Genomic DNA, 18081 nt, shown 5'->3' with positions numbered 1-18081 from the left:
GCCCCTTAACCCAATCAGTACCTAGTGGGGAACATCCTTGGATCTGATGATCAGCTCATTGGTAGGGAACCACTCGAACATCCATGGAACCTGATCCTCAGTCAGATTGTTGAAAAACTACACCCATCCTATAACGTCCTTCGGTTGAGCAAACATGTCTGTAATATATGACATTTTCTTGGGATGATTGAAGGCTATATGATCATTCCACGGCCTTCGTGGAAACTCCTGACGGTATTTGCCCCTTTGGAGTTGTTCTAACAACCAAACCTGTAACAACAAATTGCAACCCTCGAAGTATCTGTACCCTTTCTGACAGCACTTCAAGGCCCGGTACATATCTGCAATGATCATAGGGACTCAAAGTTTTAGCCACCATGGCCAGCCTGGTGTGGATTCTGTCCCCTTGGATCGGGAACACTAGCATGCCCAAGAAACACACGATGAACACACAAAGACCCTGCGGTGAATCCACCCCAAGGAGGTGATGGAGAATTCATCATCGAAGATACGGTCAGACCTGCTGTGACCGTACCGCTCATAGAGGAAGTCGAAAGGTATATAAGAGTTTTTCAGGCACTCCAAGTCATCATTCTTATTTAACCACATCATCTTCAAAAATCCCCTAGTGGTGCGATTTTCTGTTGCCAATAAACCAGGGCTATCCCAAGGTAGCCCGGCAAATCCCCCTATTTCTTCCAAAAGAGGGGTCATTTCTATGTTTCCAAAGTGGAACACAGCCCTTTCTTTGTCCAAGAACATGGTGTCAGCCTCGATTAACATTTTGTTTGGCTGAAGGTCTAACAAAGAAGGCAGATTTCCTAAGACCCTTTTCACATGAATTTGGTCACTTGAAGGAAGATCCCTCCACCAATCTAGGAAAAGTGAGGGTATGCTACTGACCATGCCGAACCTGGGGACTTCGTGCCTCATATTCAACAAAACAAAAGATGGTTAGACCTTTCCCCCTCCAGGTTCGTATATTTATACAACAATGATTAGCATATTGGCACTTACTTCTCCAAATTAATGCACATAATCATGGTTGCGTCCATTAGGATTATGAAAAACCCGATGGACTTTTAGGCGAGGCTTGTCTTAAAGGGTTATTATGCGGACAACAAATTAACCCGGCTAGGTTTGACCATGATGAAATCCACAATTGATCAGAGTAAGGTTGCCATAGAGGTCTAGACTAGGACCCTCAAGCGAAAAACTTGAAGGGGAAAGGCACGGAACCGTCGAACGCACCGCTGATCGACAAGTTTTACCGCAAATACGTCTTTCCGAATTTAAAAGGGTAATATATAGGAAGAGAGCAAACACTCATCAAGAGTTGCTATAGGATTGATTACGCACGAGTGGGATATGATGTTGAGCATAATTTATGCAACAATAAATAGCATGTTGTCAAGTATTTGCACATTTAAAAATGATAAATGCGGTATTTAAATAATTGAAAGACAGTTAAAAAAAGAAAACAAGGAGACAAGTCAGTTTCAGGAAATAAAAGAAATCATAAATGCTTGAGAAATGAGCAATTTAATCCAAATAAAGGGGAAGGGAAAGAGTGCACATGTATTAACAGAATGATTCATGCTTAAGACTAATTCACAAAAACAAGTTTGTTATGGTAAGAGCCTAAAATATCCCCAGCAGAGTCGCCATGCTGTCGCGCCCCCTTTTTCCTCGCAGAGTCCGGTTTCGACATTTTGGGACAACTCCTTTTCCTTTTGGGAATTGGGTATGGAATTTGAAGAGTCACCACCTAACGGATTTAAGGTGCGTTAGGGCACCTAAAGCAAATAACTCATAACCGGATTGCATTACTGAGATAGGGTAAGGGCTCAAAATAACCTTGAGGGAAAGGTGTTAGGCACCCCTCGAGGTCCACAAATGTGGGTCCCCACCAAACTCATTTTTTGTGAATTAGTCATTTAAGAAACAAAGCACATAAATACTTAATGTTTATTCAAATGGGAATAGAAGGGTTTGTTAGCCTATAGGATCACATCTGTACAAAGGCTTGGTAATCGTCCCCAAGTTGGAGTGCTACACGTAGCATTAGCGCACATGTCATCATATCCTTTACTACTCAATTACCCTCCCCTTGGTCATAGTCTAAAGCGTCCTAGCAACCTTAAGATGCATCCTATGCGTGCACTACCTGTCCCTTTACTTATATAGTCCCGGAGGTATTTAGCACTTCTAGTTAGGGTGGATCTAGACTCTCCTATAGTAATTAAAAGGAGAAAACTCTAGGCGACAAACAAAACACTTAGGACTATACCAAGGAATGAACAGTTAAAAGGCTCACATTTTACCTCCACAAATAGAGCAAACAAGTGCACGTCTCAAACAACAGTGTTTCAGATACCTTTAAAGGAGTTCTAACAACAGGATATCTAGGTGAGCACAAATAAGAACATATGCAACATTGTGTTAATGCGAGGCAATAAAGACCTAATAAATTTGCTTACTGATTTTAAGACCTGTCGAATCTGGGCAGTTCATAAATAACGAAAGCGTAGTTTTATAGTTTGCAAGGTTTTAATCGCCCTACTGGCTTGCCTAGGCGTGTAACAGCGATGTTCTGTAAGGCAAGGTGGTTCAACGTTGCAAATAAGGAAAGAAAATCAATCAAACAATCGATCAAGCTTGACAAGGCGGAAGATTAGGGAGTTATACCCAAAATATAACTCGGATTGAGTTTCAAATAAGGCAAGAAGTGAATCTGACAGCCAATTATGGTCATATCACCATAAATCAAGCAATTAACCATACAAATAAGGCAACATAAGTAATTAGAGACCAATCTGGGGTCAAACACCCCTAATTTAAGCTTAACAGGCAAGGAATGTCAATTAAGAATCTCAGAATTAAGGAAAGCAGGCAAAATACGGTAAATCATCTCAGTAAAACATGAAACCTTAGACGGTTGGGTCAGTCAATCAACTATTCAAAAAATAACGGGAAAAATGTTGAAGCCAACAACGAACAGTCAAACAATCAAGTCTAGAACATAGTCATTACAGAAAGATTAAACAAAAACATGAGAAATTTCAGAAAACCCTTTGCAAAAAATAGACGAAGCAGAAACCCAAATTTTGAAAAATACTTAGAGTTGATTAACAGTAGGGAATCAGAAAATTCCTAAGGAAAATGGTCATGGAAACTTGCAAACACTTCAGATACACAGAGATTCGACCAACAAATAACAAGGAAACCAAAATGCTAAAGTAACACAGTGCTAAAAATGGATTAATCAGTAAAGAAAATAAGGGAACCTTAAGGAAAAATTAGCAATGAACTCAGAATCGCTCCAGATCTACAAGGATCTGGATAGATTCAAGTCCAAACATTAGGGTTTTGAAGAAAAAGGAAAGGGTAAAGAGAATTTGGTCTTGAATCAGAGATTTGAGCCGTGAAACTTCGATAGAAAGCACTCACAGACCATAGACGGACTCTTAGAGAGTTTTGAACAAGATGTGGACTAGATCTCTTCGAGATCTTTCCATGAAATCACAAAATCGAGCAACCAGGGGAAGTAGGAGGCAAGTAGGGGTCTCAAACACCCATGGAAATCCATGGGTCGAGTGAGAATCAGAGGGATTATGGCTGGTTTTGGGTGGTGGCGTCTAGGGTTAGGGTTGGGTCTCAGAGAGAGACGCAGAGGAGAGGAGTTTTAGGGCGGCTGTTGGTGAAAAATGACTAGGTTAGGGGTGGTCGTTTGAGTTAAAAATGGTAAGAATGAATAGGGGCCGTTGATCTCAAACATCAACGGCCAGGATGAGAAGGGGCTTGGGTCGAGTAGGTTTTTAATTGGGTTAGGGTCGTTTGAATTGGGCTTGGGTCAATTAAGTTGAATTGGGGAGGGTTCGATTTTGGGTGTAAAATTAGGGGCTGTTATTTAAATACCCATTTTACTAAATAAAATAATTTTAAAAATAGATAATAAATGATAAAAAATGATTTTCAAGCATGAAGGCGATCTAAAATAATTATTCAACATTATAAAAATATGAAAAGTCATTTTCTATATAGATAATGTAGTTATACATATAGGGTGCTATTTTTGCAAAATATGTAATTATAGTCTTAAACATGCAAATATAACTATAAAAAATGCAATTAAAGTATTTGAACACTCATATGAACATAAATGATGTAGAAAAAATTGTAAAACACTTGTGCATGTTTGTAGTTGTATGCACAATATTTTGAAAGTATACATACGAATTTTAAAAATATATGAGGGAAAAATTGGGTATCAACAGATATGAAATAAATACATATTCTGTTTGAAAGGTATATAAACAGAGTTTTATAAATCTAAGGCTACCATGAACAAGAGGCAGCTACAACAGGGACATAGATATACCTTCAAATCCAGCTCCGATCGAACACAACAACAACAACAGCCAACTTCTACACGCAATGTGCAGAAGTGTACTATGAGTACAACCGACCCCATGTACTCAATAACTAACAAACCTAAACTTCGGTTGAAAGTAGTGATGAGCTGGAACATGGCCGGGTCCAACACCTATAGCCAACAATAATTCATAACAAAGCAGAGCATATAAATATGGGGGCAACTGAGATATGAAATGCACAACGTTTTCACAATTTTTCCGCAAATAGTTTGGCTTTTCAAGAATATCAGTGAAAACCCAAACCTTTTACCGAAATCGTTGAAAAATATGACATAGTTTGAAAACTATAATTTTTTCCAAAAAATTCTTTCCACAATAAATAAGGTGTTTCATTTTTTTTCCAGATAGCAAGTGTGAAATACCTCTCTATGCCCACATATCAATGTGTGTAAAAGTCATGAATGACGTAATATCGTACAACATGAGGAAAAATGCATCTCTATGCCTGTATGTCATGTTTGCATGCCAATGCCATGTATCTCAGAGATGAATCATGTACTCACATTCTCAGAGTACTCAATCTCACTGTCTCACACTTTCCACTCATTAGGCTCAACCACTCGGTACTGAATATGGCCCATACGTCACACGGAAAATCCATCCCGGAATATATACATCACCGACCATCAGTCACTCAGTATCGAGGAAAACCAATCCGGTCCCATGGAGAAGATCCATCTCCAGGTATATAAATTCTTCGGACAAGATCGATGTTCAAGAAAGATCCATCCCTCAATATAATCAACTGCGCTCACTGGGGGTGTGTATAGACTCCGGAGGGGCTCCTACAGCCCAAGCGCTATAATCTGCACGAACAACTCACGTGCCACAATATCAATATCAGAATCCTCATGTACAACTCACGTGCTGCACGGATAACTTACGTGCAAAAGTATCAATATAAGAATCCGCACGGACAACTCACGTGCTATAGTATCAATATCCTCACAATCAGGCACTCGATCTCACTCAGTCATCAATCTCTCTAGTCTCTCTCTTACTCAGGCTCACAATGATATAAAACTAGCCCGAAAATGATGATATGATGAATAAATAAATAACAACAGAGACTATATAAAGCAATGAAAAAAGAACACAACAGCAGAAATGACCTCAGTGGGTCGCAACAGGATAAACATGTAGCCTATACATGGTGTCTAACATGGATCACAGCTCAATAGCTCAAGCGCGTAGAAATTTCATGATTACAGGTCAGATCAAAGTCACTTCTCGCACTTCGTCCATGGAATCACAAGTCGTCGATGCACAGCTGATACCGGGCGCTCATGTGTGCATACGAATGCGAGGAAGGAATTCATAGAGTTACGCTTCACGCTGAATCAATGTCGCACAACAAGGAAGGAAAGATGGGATGTATATCCTAAATGTCCTATAGCCTCTCGAAGATAGGTATGGACGTCAACATACAGATCCGCAAGACTCTACTAGATACTTGCTCATGACTTGTGGAACCTATGAACCTAGAGCTCTGATACCAATCTGTCACGACCCAAAATCCACTACTCGTGACGGAACCTAACCCAACCCGCTAGGTAAGCTAACTAATAACTATCCAATTTCAATAATATTTAACAGGACAATTAATCGAGAAATTATCTGAGTCTTATACATTCCCCAAGGACTTGTAGTACAAATCATGAGCTTCTAAGGATAGAGCTAACAAAGCTAATATAAAATAAATACATCCTGTGTTTGAAAGGTACATAAACAGAGTTTTATAAATCTAAGGCTACCATGAACAAGAGGTAACTACAACGGGGACGCAGGTACACCTTCAAATCCATCTCCCATTGAACATAGCAACAATAGCAGCCAACATCTGCACACAATGTGCAGAACTATAGTATGATTACAACCGACCCCGTGTATTCAATAAGTAACAAACCTAAACTAAGGTCGAAAGTAGTGACGAGCTAGAACATCGTCGGGCCCAACACCACTAGCCAACAACAATTCATAACAACCCAGAGCATATAAATAAGGAAGTAACTCAGATATATGAAATGCTCAGCTTTTTCACAAATTTTACGAAAATAGTTTCGCTTTTCAAGAATATCAGCGAAAACCCAAATCCTTTGCCGAAGTCGTCGAATAATATGAGATAGTTTGAAAACTGTAATTTTTTCAAAAAATCCTTTTCACAATAAATAAGATGTTTCATTTTCTTTCCAGATAGAAAGTGTGAAATACCTCTCTATGCCCACATATCAATGTGTGCAAAAAGTCATGAATGTCGTGATACCGTACATCATGAAGAAAAATGCATCTCTATGCCTGTATGTCATGTATCTAAAAGATGAATCATGTACTCACACTCTCAGAGTAATTGATCTCAGTGTCCCACACTTTCAACTCATCACGATCAACAACTCGGTACTGTATATGGCCCATACGGCCCAGGAAAAATCCATCCCGGTATATATACATCACTAACCATCAGTCACTCAGTACCAAGTAAGGCCAATCTGGCCCCATGGAGAAGAATCATCTCCAGTTATATAAATGCTTCGGACAAGATCCATGTCCAGGAAAGATCCATCCCTCAATATAATCACCCGCGCTTATTGGGGGTGTGTACAGACTCCGGAGGGGCTCCTATAACCCAAACGCTATAATCTATACGCACAACTCACGTGACATAGTATAAATATCATAATCCGCACGAACAACTCACGTGCTAAAGTATCGATATCAGAATCCGCACGGACAACTCACGTGCTATAGTATCAATATCCTCACAATCAGGCCCTCGGCCTCACTCAGTCATCAATCTCTCCAGTCTCTCTCTGTCAGGCTCACAATGACATGAAATTAGCCCGAAAATGATGATATGACGAATCAATAAATAACAACAGAGAGTGAGATATGATATGCATAAGAATGCATATGACTGAGTATATAAAGCAATGAAAGCAAAAAACTCAATAGCAGAAATGACCTCAGTGGGTCCCAACAGGATAAACATCTAGCCTAGATATGGTGTATAACATGGATCACAGCTCAAAAGCTCAAGAACGTAGAAATTTCATGATTACAGGTAAGATCACGTAACTACATAGTACCAAACAAATAATGGAGACACAATTCACACGGTGCACGCCTACACGCCCGTCACCTAGCATGTGCGACACCTCAACACCAATCACATATCACGTAATTCGGGGTTTCAAACTCTCAGCACTAACTTTAGAAGAGTTACTTACAAGCCAATTCCAATAACGAGCAAGCCAAGCGATGATCCACAAATTCCATCACGTGCGTAGCGACCTCCGAACGGCTCAGAACTAGCAAAAAGCAACTCAAATACATCAAATAAAGCACAAGGGAACAATTTCAAATGATAAAGATCAAATCCTTAACTAAAAACCCAAAATCGGCCCAAAATAACAGCCGAGCCCACGCCCCGAAACCCGATAAAACTCACAAAATCCGACAACCCATTCAATTACGAGTCCAACCATACTAGTTTCACTCAATTCCAACTCTAAATCGATGTTCAAAACTCAAAAATTTATATTATGAAACTTTAGGCCAAAACCCCCAATTTCCTCTTTAAACAACCAAAAGCTAAAATCGAAGATAGATTTATGGAATATAACCAAAACCGAGTAGAGAACACTTACCCCAATTCATATGATGAAAATTGCTTCAAGAATCGCCTCAATCCGTGCTCCATAGCTCCAAAAATGTAAAAATGGCCGAAACCCTCGAACTTATAACATTCTGCCCAGCGATTCCGCATCTTCGACCTTCTCTTTTGCGAAAAATGCTCGCATTTGCAAGACAGCCTCAGCCCTCCAGTGTTCGCTTATGCGATGCACAGTACCGCATCTGCGCAATTCGTTCCGCATTTGAGGACTCCCACCCAACAGTGCATTGTCGCACCTGCGCACCTGGTTCGCTTCTGCGGCCATCGCACCTGCGCAAAACCAGCCACAGGTGCGATCACACCAGAACAAGCAGCCACTAGCCTTAGCCAAAATTTCCAAAATGCTCCGAACCTCGCCCGAAACTCACCCGAGCCACTCGGGACCTCGTCTAAATATTCCAACAAGTCCCATAAGATAATACCGACCTACTCAAGGCCTCAAAACACACATAACAACGTCAAAACGACAAATCACACCTCAATTCGAAATCAATGAACTTTGAAACGTCAAACTTCCACAACTGATGCCGAAACCTATCAAATCACGTCCGATCGATCTCAAGTTTTGCACACAAGTCATATTTGACATTACGGACCTACTCCAACTTTCAGAATCGAAATCCAACCTCGATATCCAAAAAGTCCACTCCCGGTCAAACTTTTCAAAATTTCAACTTTCGTCGTTTCAAGCCAAATTACGGACCTCCAAATCACAATCCGGACGCGCACTTAAGTCCAAAATCATCCAATGGAGCTAACGGAACCATCAGAAATCCAAACCGAGGTCAAATACTAAAAAGTCAAACTTGGTCAAACCTTTCAAATTTAAAGCTTCTAGCACAGAGAATCATTCTTCCAAATCAATTTTCGAATAACCTGTAAACCAAAACCAACGATTCATATACGTCATAATACATCATACGAAGCTACTCATGCCCTCAAACAATCGAGCGAAGTGCAAATGCTCAAAATAACCAATCGGGTCGTTACAATAAGCTTAGCCAAACACCCTCCTTGCTCCGTTAAGTAGTTTATATAATAGCATTTGATTGATGTACCCACATAAGACATCTACAGTTTGTAGTTGGGTTTGAGAATGATGTCCAAGGCTTTTCTTCTTTAATTTGTTCTCTTTGGTGCTCCAGTTGTTTCCATCTATTTGCCAATGGAAGATGATTTTTTTTCCTTACGTGATTTAGTTTTTCTTTGTAGTGCATTAATTTGTTTTTTAAATGTTCAAAGATTTAAAGTTTTATGTCCATGTTTGTATACTATTTGGAATATCTAATATTTTAAATATTCTGAGCTAGAGCAATACAGCATATTCCGCATAAATTGACAAGGGATTTATATGCCGGTATAATTAATCGGGAAAAAGGATTATAGGTCAACTCTCAAAACAATTATGTGCCATATAGGTAAATTTTCGTCGTTATATTCATCATCTTACAACTTTAGTTTAGTCTGTTTTTAGTTATACTAGTTTTAGTGTACGCACGTTGCGCGTGTTCCCATTCTTAGTAAGTAATTTTTGCTAAGAAAATTACATGTATATTTTTAGATTATTTTTAAATTATAAAATAAAGTATAAGCTTTTGAAATTAATAAAATATTAATCCTATATAGCTAACTCAATAAAGAAAAATTTTTGTTCCTCAATATTATTCAATATATTTACCTTAAATTTTGTTCTAATTTTTTAGTTTTATCGGTTCAATTTTACCAGTTTTCTATACATCCTTTTTAGTTTCAGTAAAAACACATAGCCTTGATGATTTAAAACTTTTTCTAAAAATATTATTCAAAAGCTATTCTCAAGTTTATGCGAGAAGGCACAAACATGTTTAATTAGCACTTTTATTATGATTCTTTAAAAAAATTCGTATAACATAAATTAAAAAATTGAATTTCATGTCTTCTCAATTTATCTCCTTTCAAAGGTTTCAATGTTACTCAAGTAGTAAGGTTTTAGTAGCTGAGATAACAAAAAAATTATGATTTACATAATTTTGTCGAAACGCGTGTGACAAAGAAAGCATTAATAAAACATAAAAGTTTAATAGGACGAACAAATTACTATGAAAAGTTATTGAAATTCACTGCGTGTGTATGTACATATTAACTTAGATATTTTATTTTTAATATATAATTCATCTTAAAGTTCTAAATATTTATACTTCATATATACTTTAAATAAAAAGATTCAATAAGTATAAATTTAATTGATTTTAAAATCCTTATTTACTAAAATATTTAAATTATATTTCTATTCAATATAAATTTATTTTTATAGAATAAAAAGTCAATCAACATTTCCTGTAGAGGTTTTGTGCTTTAATAATTTAGATTTAGGCTTTTACGATGTATTATGATTAGATATGCTATCAAATAATTATTTTGATTGTTTCATTGAATATGGTTTTATTATATTATATGACTAAAATAAGAATTTTTAAAATGCACATTTGATTGTTCCATGCTAAAACAACTTAATGTTGACGCTATTGTATTTAAGAAGTTTAATTTAATATGTGATTTCATGTCGTCATACTTTCATTAATTAGAAATCAATTCAAAGCACCGAATAAAATGTTCTCATCTATTTTTAATTAGTATAATATATATAAGGTAAAATATTTATGTATTTTTTTCTTACCTAGTTTAATAAGGAAAGATTTAATATGCTAAGTTTTAATTGATTTCAATGTCCTAGATATTAGGAAAGCACTTGAATTACAATTTTATCCATTATGAAAGGTATTTTAAAAGGGTAAAAAAGACGAACGACATTTCGCTAAGGGCCTTCGTGCTTTTAATATAGTATAGATTCGTCAGTGTTTTTATGTATTTGTTTTTTTTTCTATTTGTTTTTTGATATGCTCAAATTATTGTTTGTTTAGTTAATACTAGTATACGTACCCGCGCGATGCGCGGATTGTTATAGTAGAAATGATATAGTAGAAACAGGTCTTTATTGTAGATTAAATTTAGCGATCACATTCAAAAGAATTAAATCAAAAAACAAATATATGAATTTCATAGGATTGTATCTATGCTAGGGACCACCAATATTTATGCACAGAAACATGATTAGCAGAGAAGGTTGGGTAACTGTAATAAGCCAAAAGCCAAAGTAGATTTCCCAAAATTCACTTCCAGTTCATATACACATTGTCCATAGTTGCAGGGAAAATAAAATAATGACACAATCTCAACCAATAATCAAACATATATTCATAGTAGATACCATAATAACCTATAGTTCTGTTATAATCAATTTTCGATAAACACCAAATTCAAGAGAACATACGTGCGACAGAAGGCATCATTGTTTAATTTTTGTTATTAATTACAACATTTCTAAACTAAATTAGCAATTTTTGTGTAAATTTGGATTGCTTACCTGTTACAACATACTGGAGTAATGCTACAGAAATACTCGGCTTTAAAAAGGATTAGTTCACCTGAAAAAGCAGAAATTTTTGTTTTTAAGTTATGATCAGAAAAAACAAAGAACAATTATACATATGTCTAATTCAGAGTAATTAAGATATCGCCTTTTTATTGTGGTGTATTTTGGACCAAAAGTGTATGAGAACATGAGCAAGTCGGTCATGTTGGTTGATGATATACACGGCGACTCACATGGATTACTAAGATCTTGGAAATACCCAATCCTTGTTAGCATAATCTATATAACAGTTTTAAGTCTTAGATGTAATGCATACATTAAAAACATTAATTCTCATCAAGATTTTAGGTCACTTACAGACACAGCAGTGATGTTGTTGTTCCAATCGAAAACACCTTCATCAGAAGCTACATGTTCCTTTACAGCCAAGGCAAGGTTCTTTGTTGCATACTTAGGGTAACTTTTCTTACCTATAGAAACAAATGTATGTTGCAGACTATTAGATTAAATAATAAGTAGAACATTTGGTACTCTTAGTGAAATAAAAGAATATGAAATATTAGAAGATTTTACGAAGAATATGTTGCCTTTATTGCTCCAGGTGAATTCACCCCAACCACACATATATAGTTGCATAAAATATGAAAAGACTTATTACAACCATCCTAACGAATACTGATGTTGAAAGTCCACCAACACGAACAACTATCTACATCAGAAACATCTCAAGTGAATTTATATAACAAAAGACGTTAGTATTGCTCCTGTTGACATTATTTTGAGAAGTAAAAAAAGAACCCGCAAAGCCTCTCGAGCAGACCGTGTTGCTACACTTGATACTTGAACATTAGCACATAATGACACCCATATGCCAATGTGCTGAGCAATACCAGAACATTAAGCCCTGGAAAGAAAAGTAGAAACAATGATATAAGGTTTATTGTCTGTATTTTTGTTTGTTGCAGGAAAATCAAGAAGAAGGAAAAATCCTTAGGTTTGTTTAGACTGCATCTGATACACTGCATCTGATACAGGGGAATTACCGCATTCTTAAGAAATCAAGCAATCAACAAAGACATTCTCAAGGCTTCACCTCTAATCAATAGTTTAATGTAAAAATAAATTGCATAAATTATCGACTTCCTTGTGGATAAAATCATCAATAAGCTCTCTGGAGAATTAATAAATCAGTAGCTCAACTCCGTCATCCTCTTCTTACGGATAAAACTCGCTAATGGTTGTTCCATCTATTGATAATCTCTAAACAAAATGAGCATCAAGTGCTAATACCGCACTTTGAATAGTCAATAGAGAGAATATGTATAAAATAATATAACCTGCAACAAAAAATGTGAAATAATTAAAAACTCATTCAAGTACTTTTTTATTAAAAAATAAGCTTTACTCACGCCAATTCTTTTCCGTCATCCTTGATAAATGCACTTTCTCAAAGAATAGACTTTTTTTAATCCATTGAAACTAATTAAAGTAAATAAACAAAATGCGTATTGCATCATTTGTCATATTTTTCAATATTATTCAAAGCTTCCCCTTGTGTACACAACTATATTATTTCGCTAGTTTTTAACATATGTATCTTAAGATGGCCCTCTAGCAAGTACTGATGAGTCCTGCAATTATCTATTAGATTACTGCAGACCACAAGATAAATCACGACCAGGAACAAACTTCAAAGAAACCAGAATATGACTACCACTTGCTATGTTGGATCTAGACACATTGAATAATCTCTGTATCCATTCAAAATAATTGTTTTGAGCTTTTCCACTCATAGTATCTTATGATAGATTTGGTTGTAAATTGTGGCCATATGTACAAGTGCTAGAGCACGATGACTTATGCTCCCCGAAGCTTTAAGGTTTCATCCACTTGAATTTACATAGCTCTAAGACTCCATATATCAAGCATTTGAATCTGGAGATGTAAGTAGTACTTTTGGTGAAACCTTAGGTTAATAATATAAGCACAGATATTTTTCATGGCTTTTCTCGACACATTTCTTATTTTCGACTGTTGATCATTAACAATATCTTCTATTGCAGGCCAATATCTGATGTTTCTAGTGATCTTACAATAAAAGTCGGACCAACCAGTTTTGCTCCTCACAAGGTACAAAGATGAAGTATTAGATGTTTCTTCTTCTCATGTAATTTGATCTATTAATATCTTCTTAATCATTGGAGTGCTCAAGTCTAGCAAAAGTAGAAGTTGTGGGAGAAATGGATAGGCATAGGCAAACGTATTTAAAATATGTATAGTCAAGCCACAGAGAAATAGAATGGTACATTTATGAAAACTGGAAACTCTAATTAGAAAGGATAAGAGAATGTTAAAATTAAAACCGCTTTCAATTATTTACTGGTCAAATTTACTTTTAAACAACAATACAAGTTGACTTAGATGCAAGAACAGAAGAGATTATGAGGTTCTATTCAATGCTTACTTGTTCTGATACAAGTGGATTGTAAAGCTTCTGCTCTAAAGCCTTGGAATTCCATTCTATACTAAATTCTAATGCTATGTCTTGCATCAACTGAGCTTCATCTCATTTGTAGCTACTGAGTTTAAGTTTTGAACAAACTTTCAAGAAAGAAAATTTGTTATGTTTTTCAGAGCTAGAGGGAAAAACTAAAGTTGAAAGATGACTGAGTACCTCTTTATTGACATAACATTCAAGAGAATTTTCATATATCTCAGTAAATACACTTCTTAGTTGGCATAATTCTGGCACGTCGGCGAGTCTTGCTGCTGCAAAAATCAAAGATGATACAACTTCTCTGCACTCCTCGGGACATTTCCTGTGAAGAAAAATTACCCAGAATGAACTAACATGGGGTAAATCATCTTGTATTGAGAAGGGAGAAAAAGTAGTCAAAATCCGTTATGAAAATTTTCTGCACAGCCTTTGTGTAAAGCAACAGTTGTTGTAACTAAATCTTATATTGAAAAAAAATAAAGGTAGTCGAAATCAGTTATGAAATTTTTTCACACAACCTTTGTATAAAGCAATAGTCTTTGTAGCTTAATCTTCTATGTATGTGATGAAAACATGCCTGAGCAGAACAACATCAAAAAAAGAACTCATGCTTTTCAATATATGCAGTGAAGTCCACCTTCTATAATAAAACCAAACATCAGTTCCTCCCAAATATTTAACGGTAAAATTAAATTTATCATAAAAAAATTGGTAAAAATTAAATTTAAGTCACTATGAGCTTATATAGTTACCTTCTTAATTTTAACATAACTTTTCCGCAATACTGAGGCTTGAGAATTCGATTGTCCAGGATGGGAATTGGTCTTGTAATATTGTATGTATCTGAAATAGAAACTCATTTGCTCGAACAGCTAGAGCTTAAAAATTGTAACAATAGTGAATTGTATAAATTTTGGTTATACACATAATAGGTTTGTAACGATCCGACCGGTCGTTTTGGGTCCTAGCGCTCCGTTCAGCAGTCGGAGGCCATGAACAGCTTCATTTCAGGTATTACGACTTGTACGCGCGGTCGAAATTGAATTTCGGGAAATCCGGAGTGGATTTGGGAAGAGAATTCTTATTTCAGGAGCCTAAAGTTGAAAGAATAAACTAGGATGGGAATTTTGAGCAAACGACCTCGGAATCAGGATCGGAAAGTTCCAGCAGGTTCGTATGATGATTTCGGACTTGGGCGTATGCCCGGTTCGGGTTTTGGATAACCCGGGAGCGTTTTGGCGCCTATTGTGGAAGCTAGCATTTTGGAAGAAATTTCTTAAGTTTGGCTTGAAGCGCATTTTAGTGTTATCGATGTCCGTTTGGGATTCCGAGACTGTGAATAGCTCCGTATGGTGATTCTGGAGTTGCGGTGCGATCGAAAGTGAATTCGGAGGTCCGTAGATCATTTTGGAGCCATTGGGCTAAAGATAGAAATTTGGAGGTTTTGAGAAGTTTGACAGGAAGTGGACTTTTTGATATCGGGGTCGGAATCCGATTCCGAAAGCTGGAGTAGGTCCGTAATGTCAAATATGACTTGTGTGCAAAATTTTAGGTCAATCGGACGTGATTTGATAGGTTTAAACATCAGAAGTAGAAGTTTGAAATTTTGAAGTTCATAAAGCTTGAATCGGGGTGTAATTCATGGTTTTAGCATTGTTCGATATGATTTGAGGCCTCGAGCAAGTCTGTAACGTGTTTTGGGACTGGTTGGTAGGTTTGGTTGAGGTCCCGGGTGCCTCGGGTGGATTCCGGGTGGTTAACGGATTGAAAATGGGATTTTTGGACAACTGAAGGAATCTGGTTGCTGGTATTTTCGCTTCTGCGGTGGGTTGACCGCAGAAGCGGCACCGCAGAAGCGGAAGGGGAGCTGCAGAAGCGGTTTTTGGTCAAGGGCTTGAGGACCGCAGATGCGGTCAAGGTTCCACAGAAGCGGGACCGCATCTGCGGAGAAATGGTCGCAGAAGCGGAAGAGAGTATCTTGGAGGGGATCGCAAATGCGGTCAAGGTTCCGCAGAAGCAAGAAAAGGATGGCTCAGGGAAGACCGCAGATGCGGTATTTTAACCGCACCTGCGGAACCGCAGAAGCGGTCAAGGAACCGCAGTTGCGGAAACAGCTCAGGCAGTGAGATCTTTTAAGTTCGGGGTTGAGTTCATTTCAACCCCATTTTTCTTCCATTGGAGTCGATGGGGAGCAGATTTGAGGTGCCATTTTCGTCACTTGTCATGAGGTAGGTAATTTATGCTAGCTTTGGTTAAATACAAGGTTATTTATGAATTTAGATTTGGAAAAAATTGTAGAAAAAGTGAGGTTTTGGTGGAAAACCTAAAAAATTATATTCTTGGAATTTAGCCACGATTTTGGGTATGAAATTTAGAGAAAATTATATATTTGAGTTCCTAAGGTCATGGGTAATCTTTATCTTCGAAAAATTTCGGATTCCGGGCACGTGGGCCCGAGGGCGTTTTGGTCAACTTTTCGATCGGAGTTAGGAATTGCTATAAATTAGATTGTAAGGAATATTTGAGCATAAATTAACGGATTTGCGTAACCGTTGGCTAGTTTTGGAGCGCGGAGCATCAATTCGAGTCTTCGGAGGGGCGTGGAATGCCGGTTATGGATCTTCGGAGCGAGGTGAGTCTCCTTTCTAACCTTGTAAGAGGGAATTGTCCCCATAGGTGAGTTAATTGGTTATGTGCTCCTATTTGTGGGGGCTACGTACGCACGAGGTGACGAGAGTCGGTGCGTAGCTACTATTATGCTATTATCCGGGTAGTTTAGGACCCAAAAGCATGCTATACTTTGAATATTTGTAATCTTGTGGACAGTTGAATTGCTTAAACCACATCAAATTAGTAAATGAATTTCTAACAAGTTCTAAACCTCATTTTCTTAATTTGTTAAAAGAGAATTTGTTCTTCCTTGAATAATTGCCCCATGTTGGCTTCTTGACTGAATGTCTCTATGTGTTTAGTTTGGAACGGGCCGAACGCCTCGACAGATTAAATAGATGCATCTATAGGCGCGTCGTCGACCCTCGGCAAGTGCACATTTTATTTCTGTTGGAGCGGGCCGTCGCGTCGGCATGATTTGCGCATGATTTATATATCGTTGCCTGAGAATTTTATACGTTGATGTTGCCTTCCATGGCTTGAGATAAATTGATAAAATAAAGATAAGTAAACCTCGAAAATCCTTTATTATTTGTTGAAGGTGTATTGCTTGTTTTCCAGCTTTGTGAGTTAGTACTGCTTTATAAAATCCCCGATTTCCTCACACATTTAGTATATTATTATTGGACCACTAGTAAGTGTCAAAGTTGACCATCTCGTCTCTACTTCATCGAGATTAGACGGGATACTTGCTGAGTACACGTTGGTTACGTACTCATACTACACTTCTGTGCATTTTTGTTGCACAAGTATAAGTAACTCTAGTGGCCTACTGGGCGTAGCAGCGCGGATGATTCTGGGACTAGGAGAGCTGCATTATTCGAGGCGACCCGCAGCTAGTGTAGTTCCTTTCAGCATTTTGTATTTATTCCCTGTCCACTGTATTTCGGACAGATGTTGTATTTTATTTTCCTTATCAGTAGTTCCTCATGCACTTGTGACACCGGGTTCTGGGATGGTTTTCGAAAGATTTGTACTAATTGTTTATTATTTAATATTAATTGAAGTAATGAACTTTTTATTTATGAAAAATGGAAGGAAAAATCCTAGATTTCAATGTAATTAAAAAGAGAATTCAATTGATAATTTAGTTGGCTTGCCTGACAGCGGCGTCCGGCGCCACCACGACCCTTAGTGGATTTTGGGTCGTGACAACATGGTATCAGAGCACTAGGTTCCTAGGGTCTCACGAGTCATGAGCAAGTCTAGTAGAGTCTCGCGGATCGGTACGGAGACGTCTGTACTTATCCTCGGGAGGCTGCAAGACTGTTAGGAGTACTTCCCTTCTTGATTCCTTCTCGTGCGATTTGATTTCATGTGAGGCTTATGCCTTTGTTTCTTCCTACTCAATCTTATGCGACGCGAAGCACTTTTTATAAATCAAGAATTGAAGAAC

The 18081-nt window shown here is 37.4% G+C and overlaps 1 protein-coding gene across 1 annotated transcript in view; it reads right to left on the bottom strand.

The window, feature by feature from the left end:
• Nucleotides 203-18081, bottom strand: part of LOC109232147 (pentatricopeptide repeat-containing protein At3g49740-like) — a 33746-nt gene continuing 15867 nt past the window's right edge. Inside the window, exons 2-5 of the mRNA XM_019397828.1 lie at nt 11876-11988; nt 8475-8532; nt 8178-8376; nt 203-341 (exon numbers count right to left, since the gene is read on the bottom strand). Of these exons, the coding sequence (XP_019253373.1) occupies nt 203-341; nt 8178-8376; nt 8475-8532; nt 11876-11988 (509 nt within the window). The remainder of the gene's footprint in view (nt 342-8177; nt 8377-8474; nt 8533-11875; nt 11989-18081) is intronic.

Source organism: Nicotiana attenuata, chromosome 1 (assembly GCF_001879085.1).
Source record: "Nicotiana attenuata strain UT chromosome 1, NIATTr2, whole genome shotgun sequence".
Classification (NCBI taxonomy): domain Eukaryota; kingdom Viridiplantae; phylum Streptophyta; class Magnoliopsida; order Solanales; family Solanaceae; genus Nicotiana; species Nicotiana attenuata.
The sequence above is the reverse complement of the archived record's forward strand: the minus strand, read 5'-3'. Positions and strand labels throughout refer to the sequence as shown.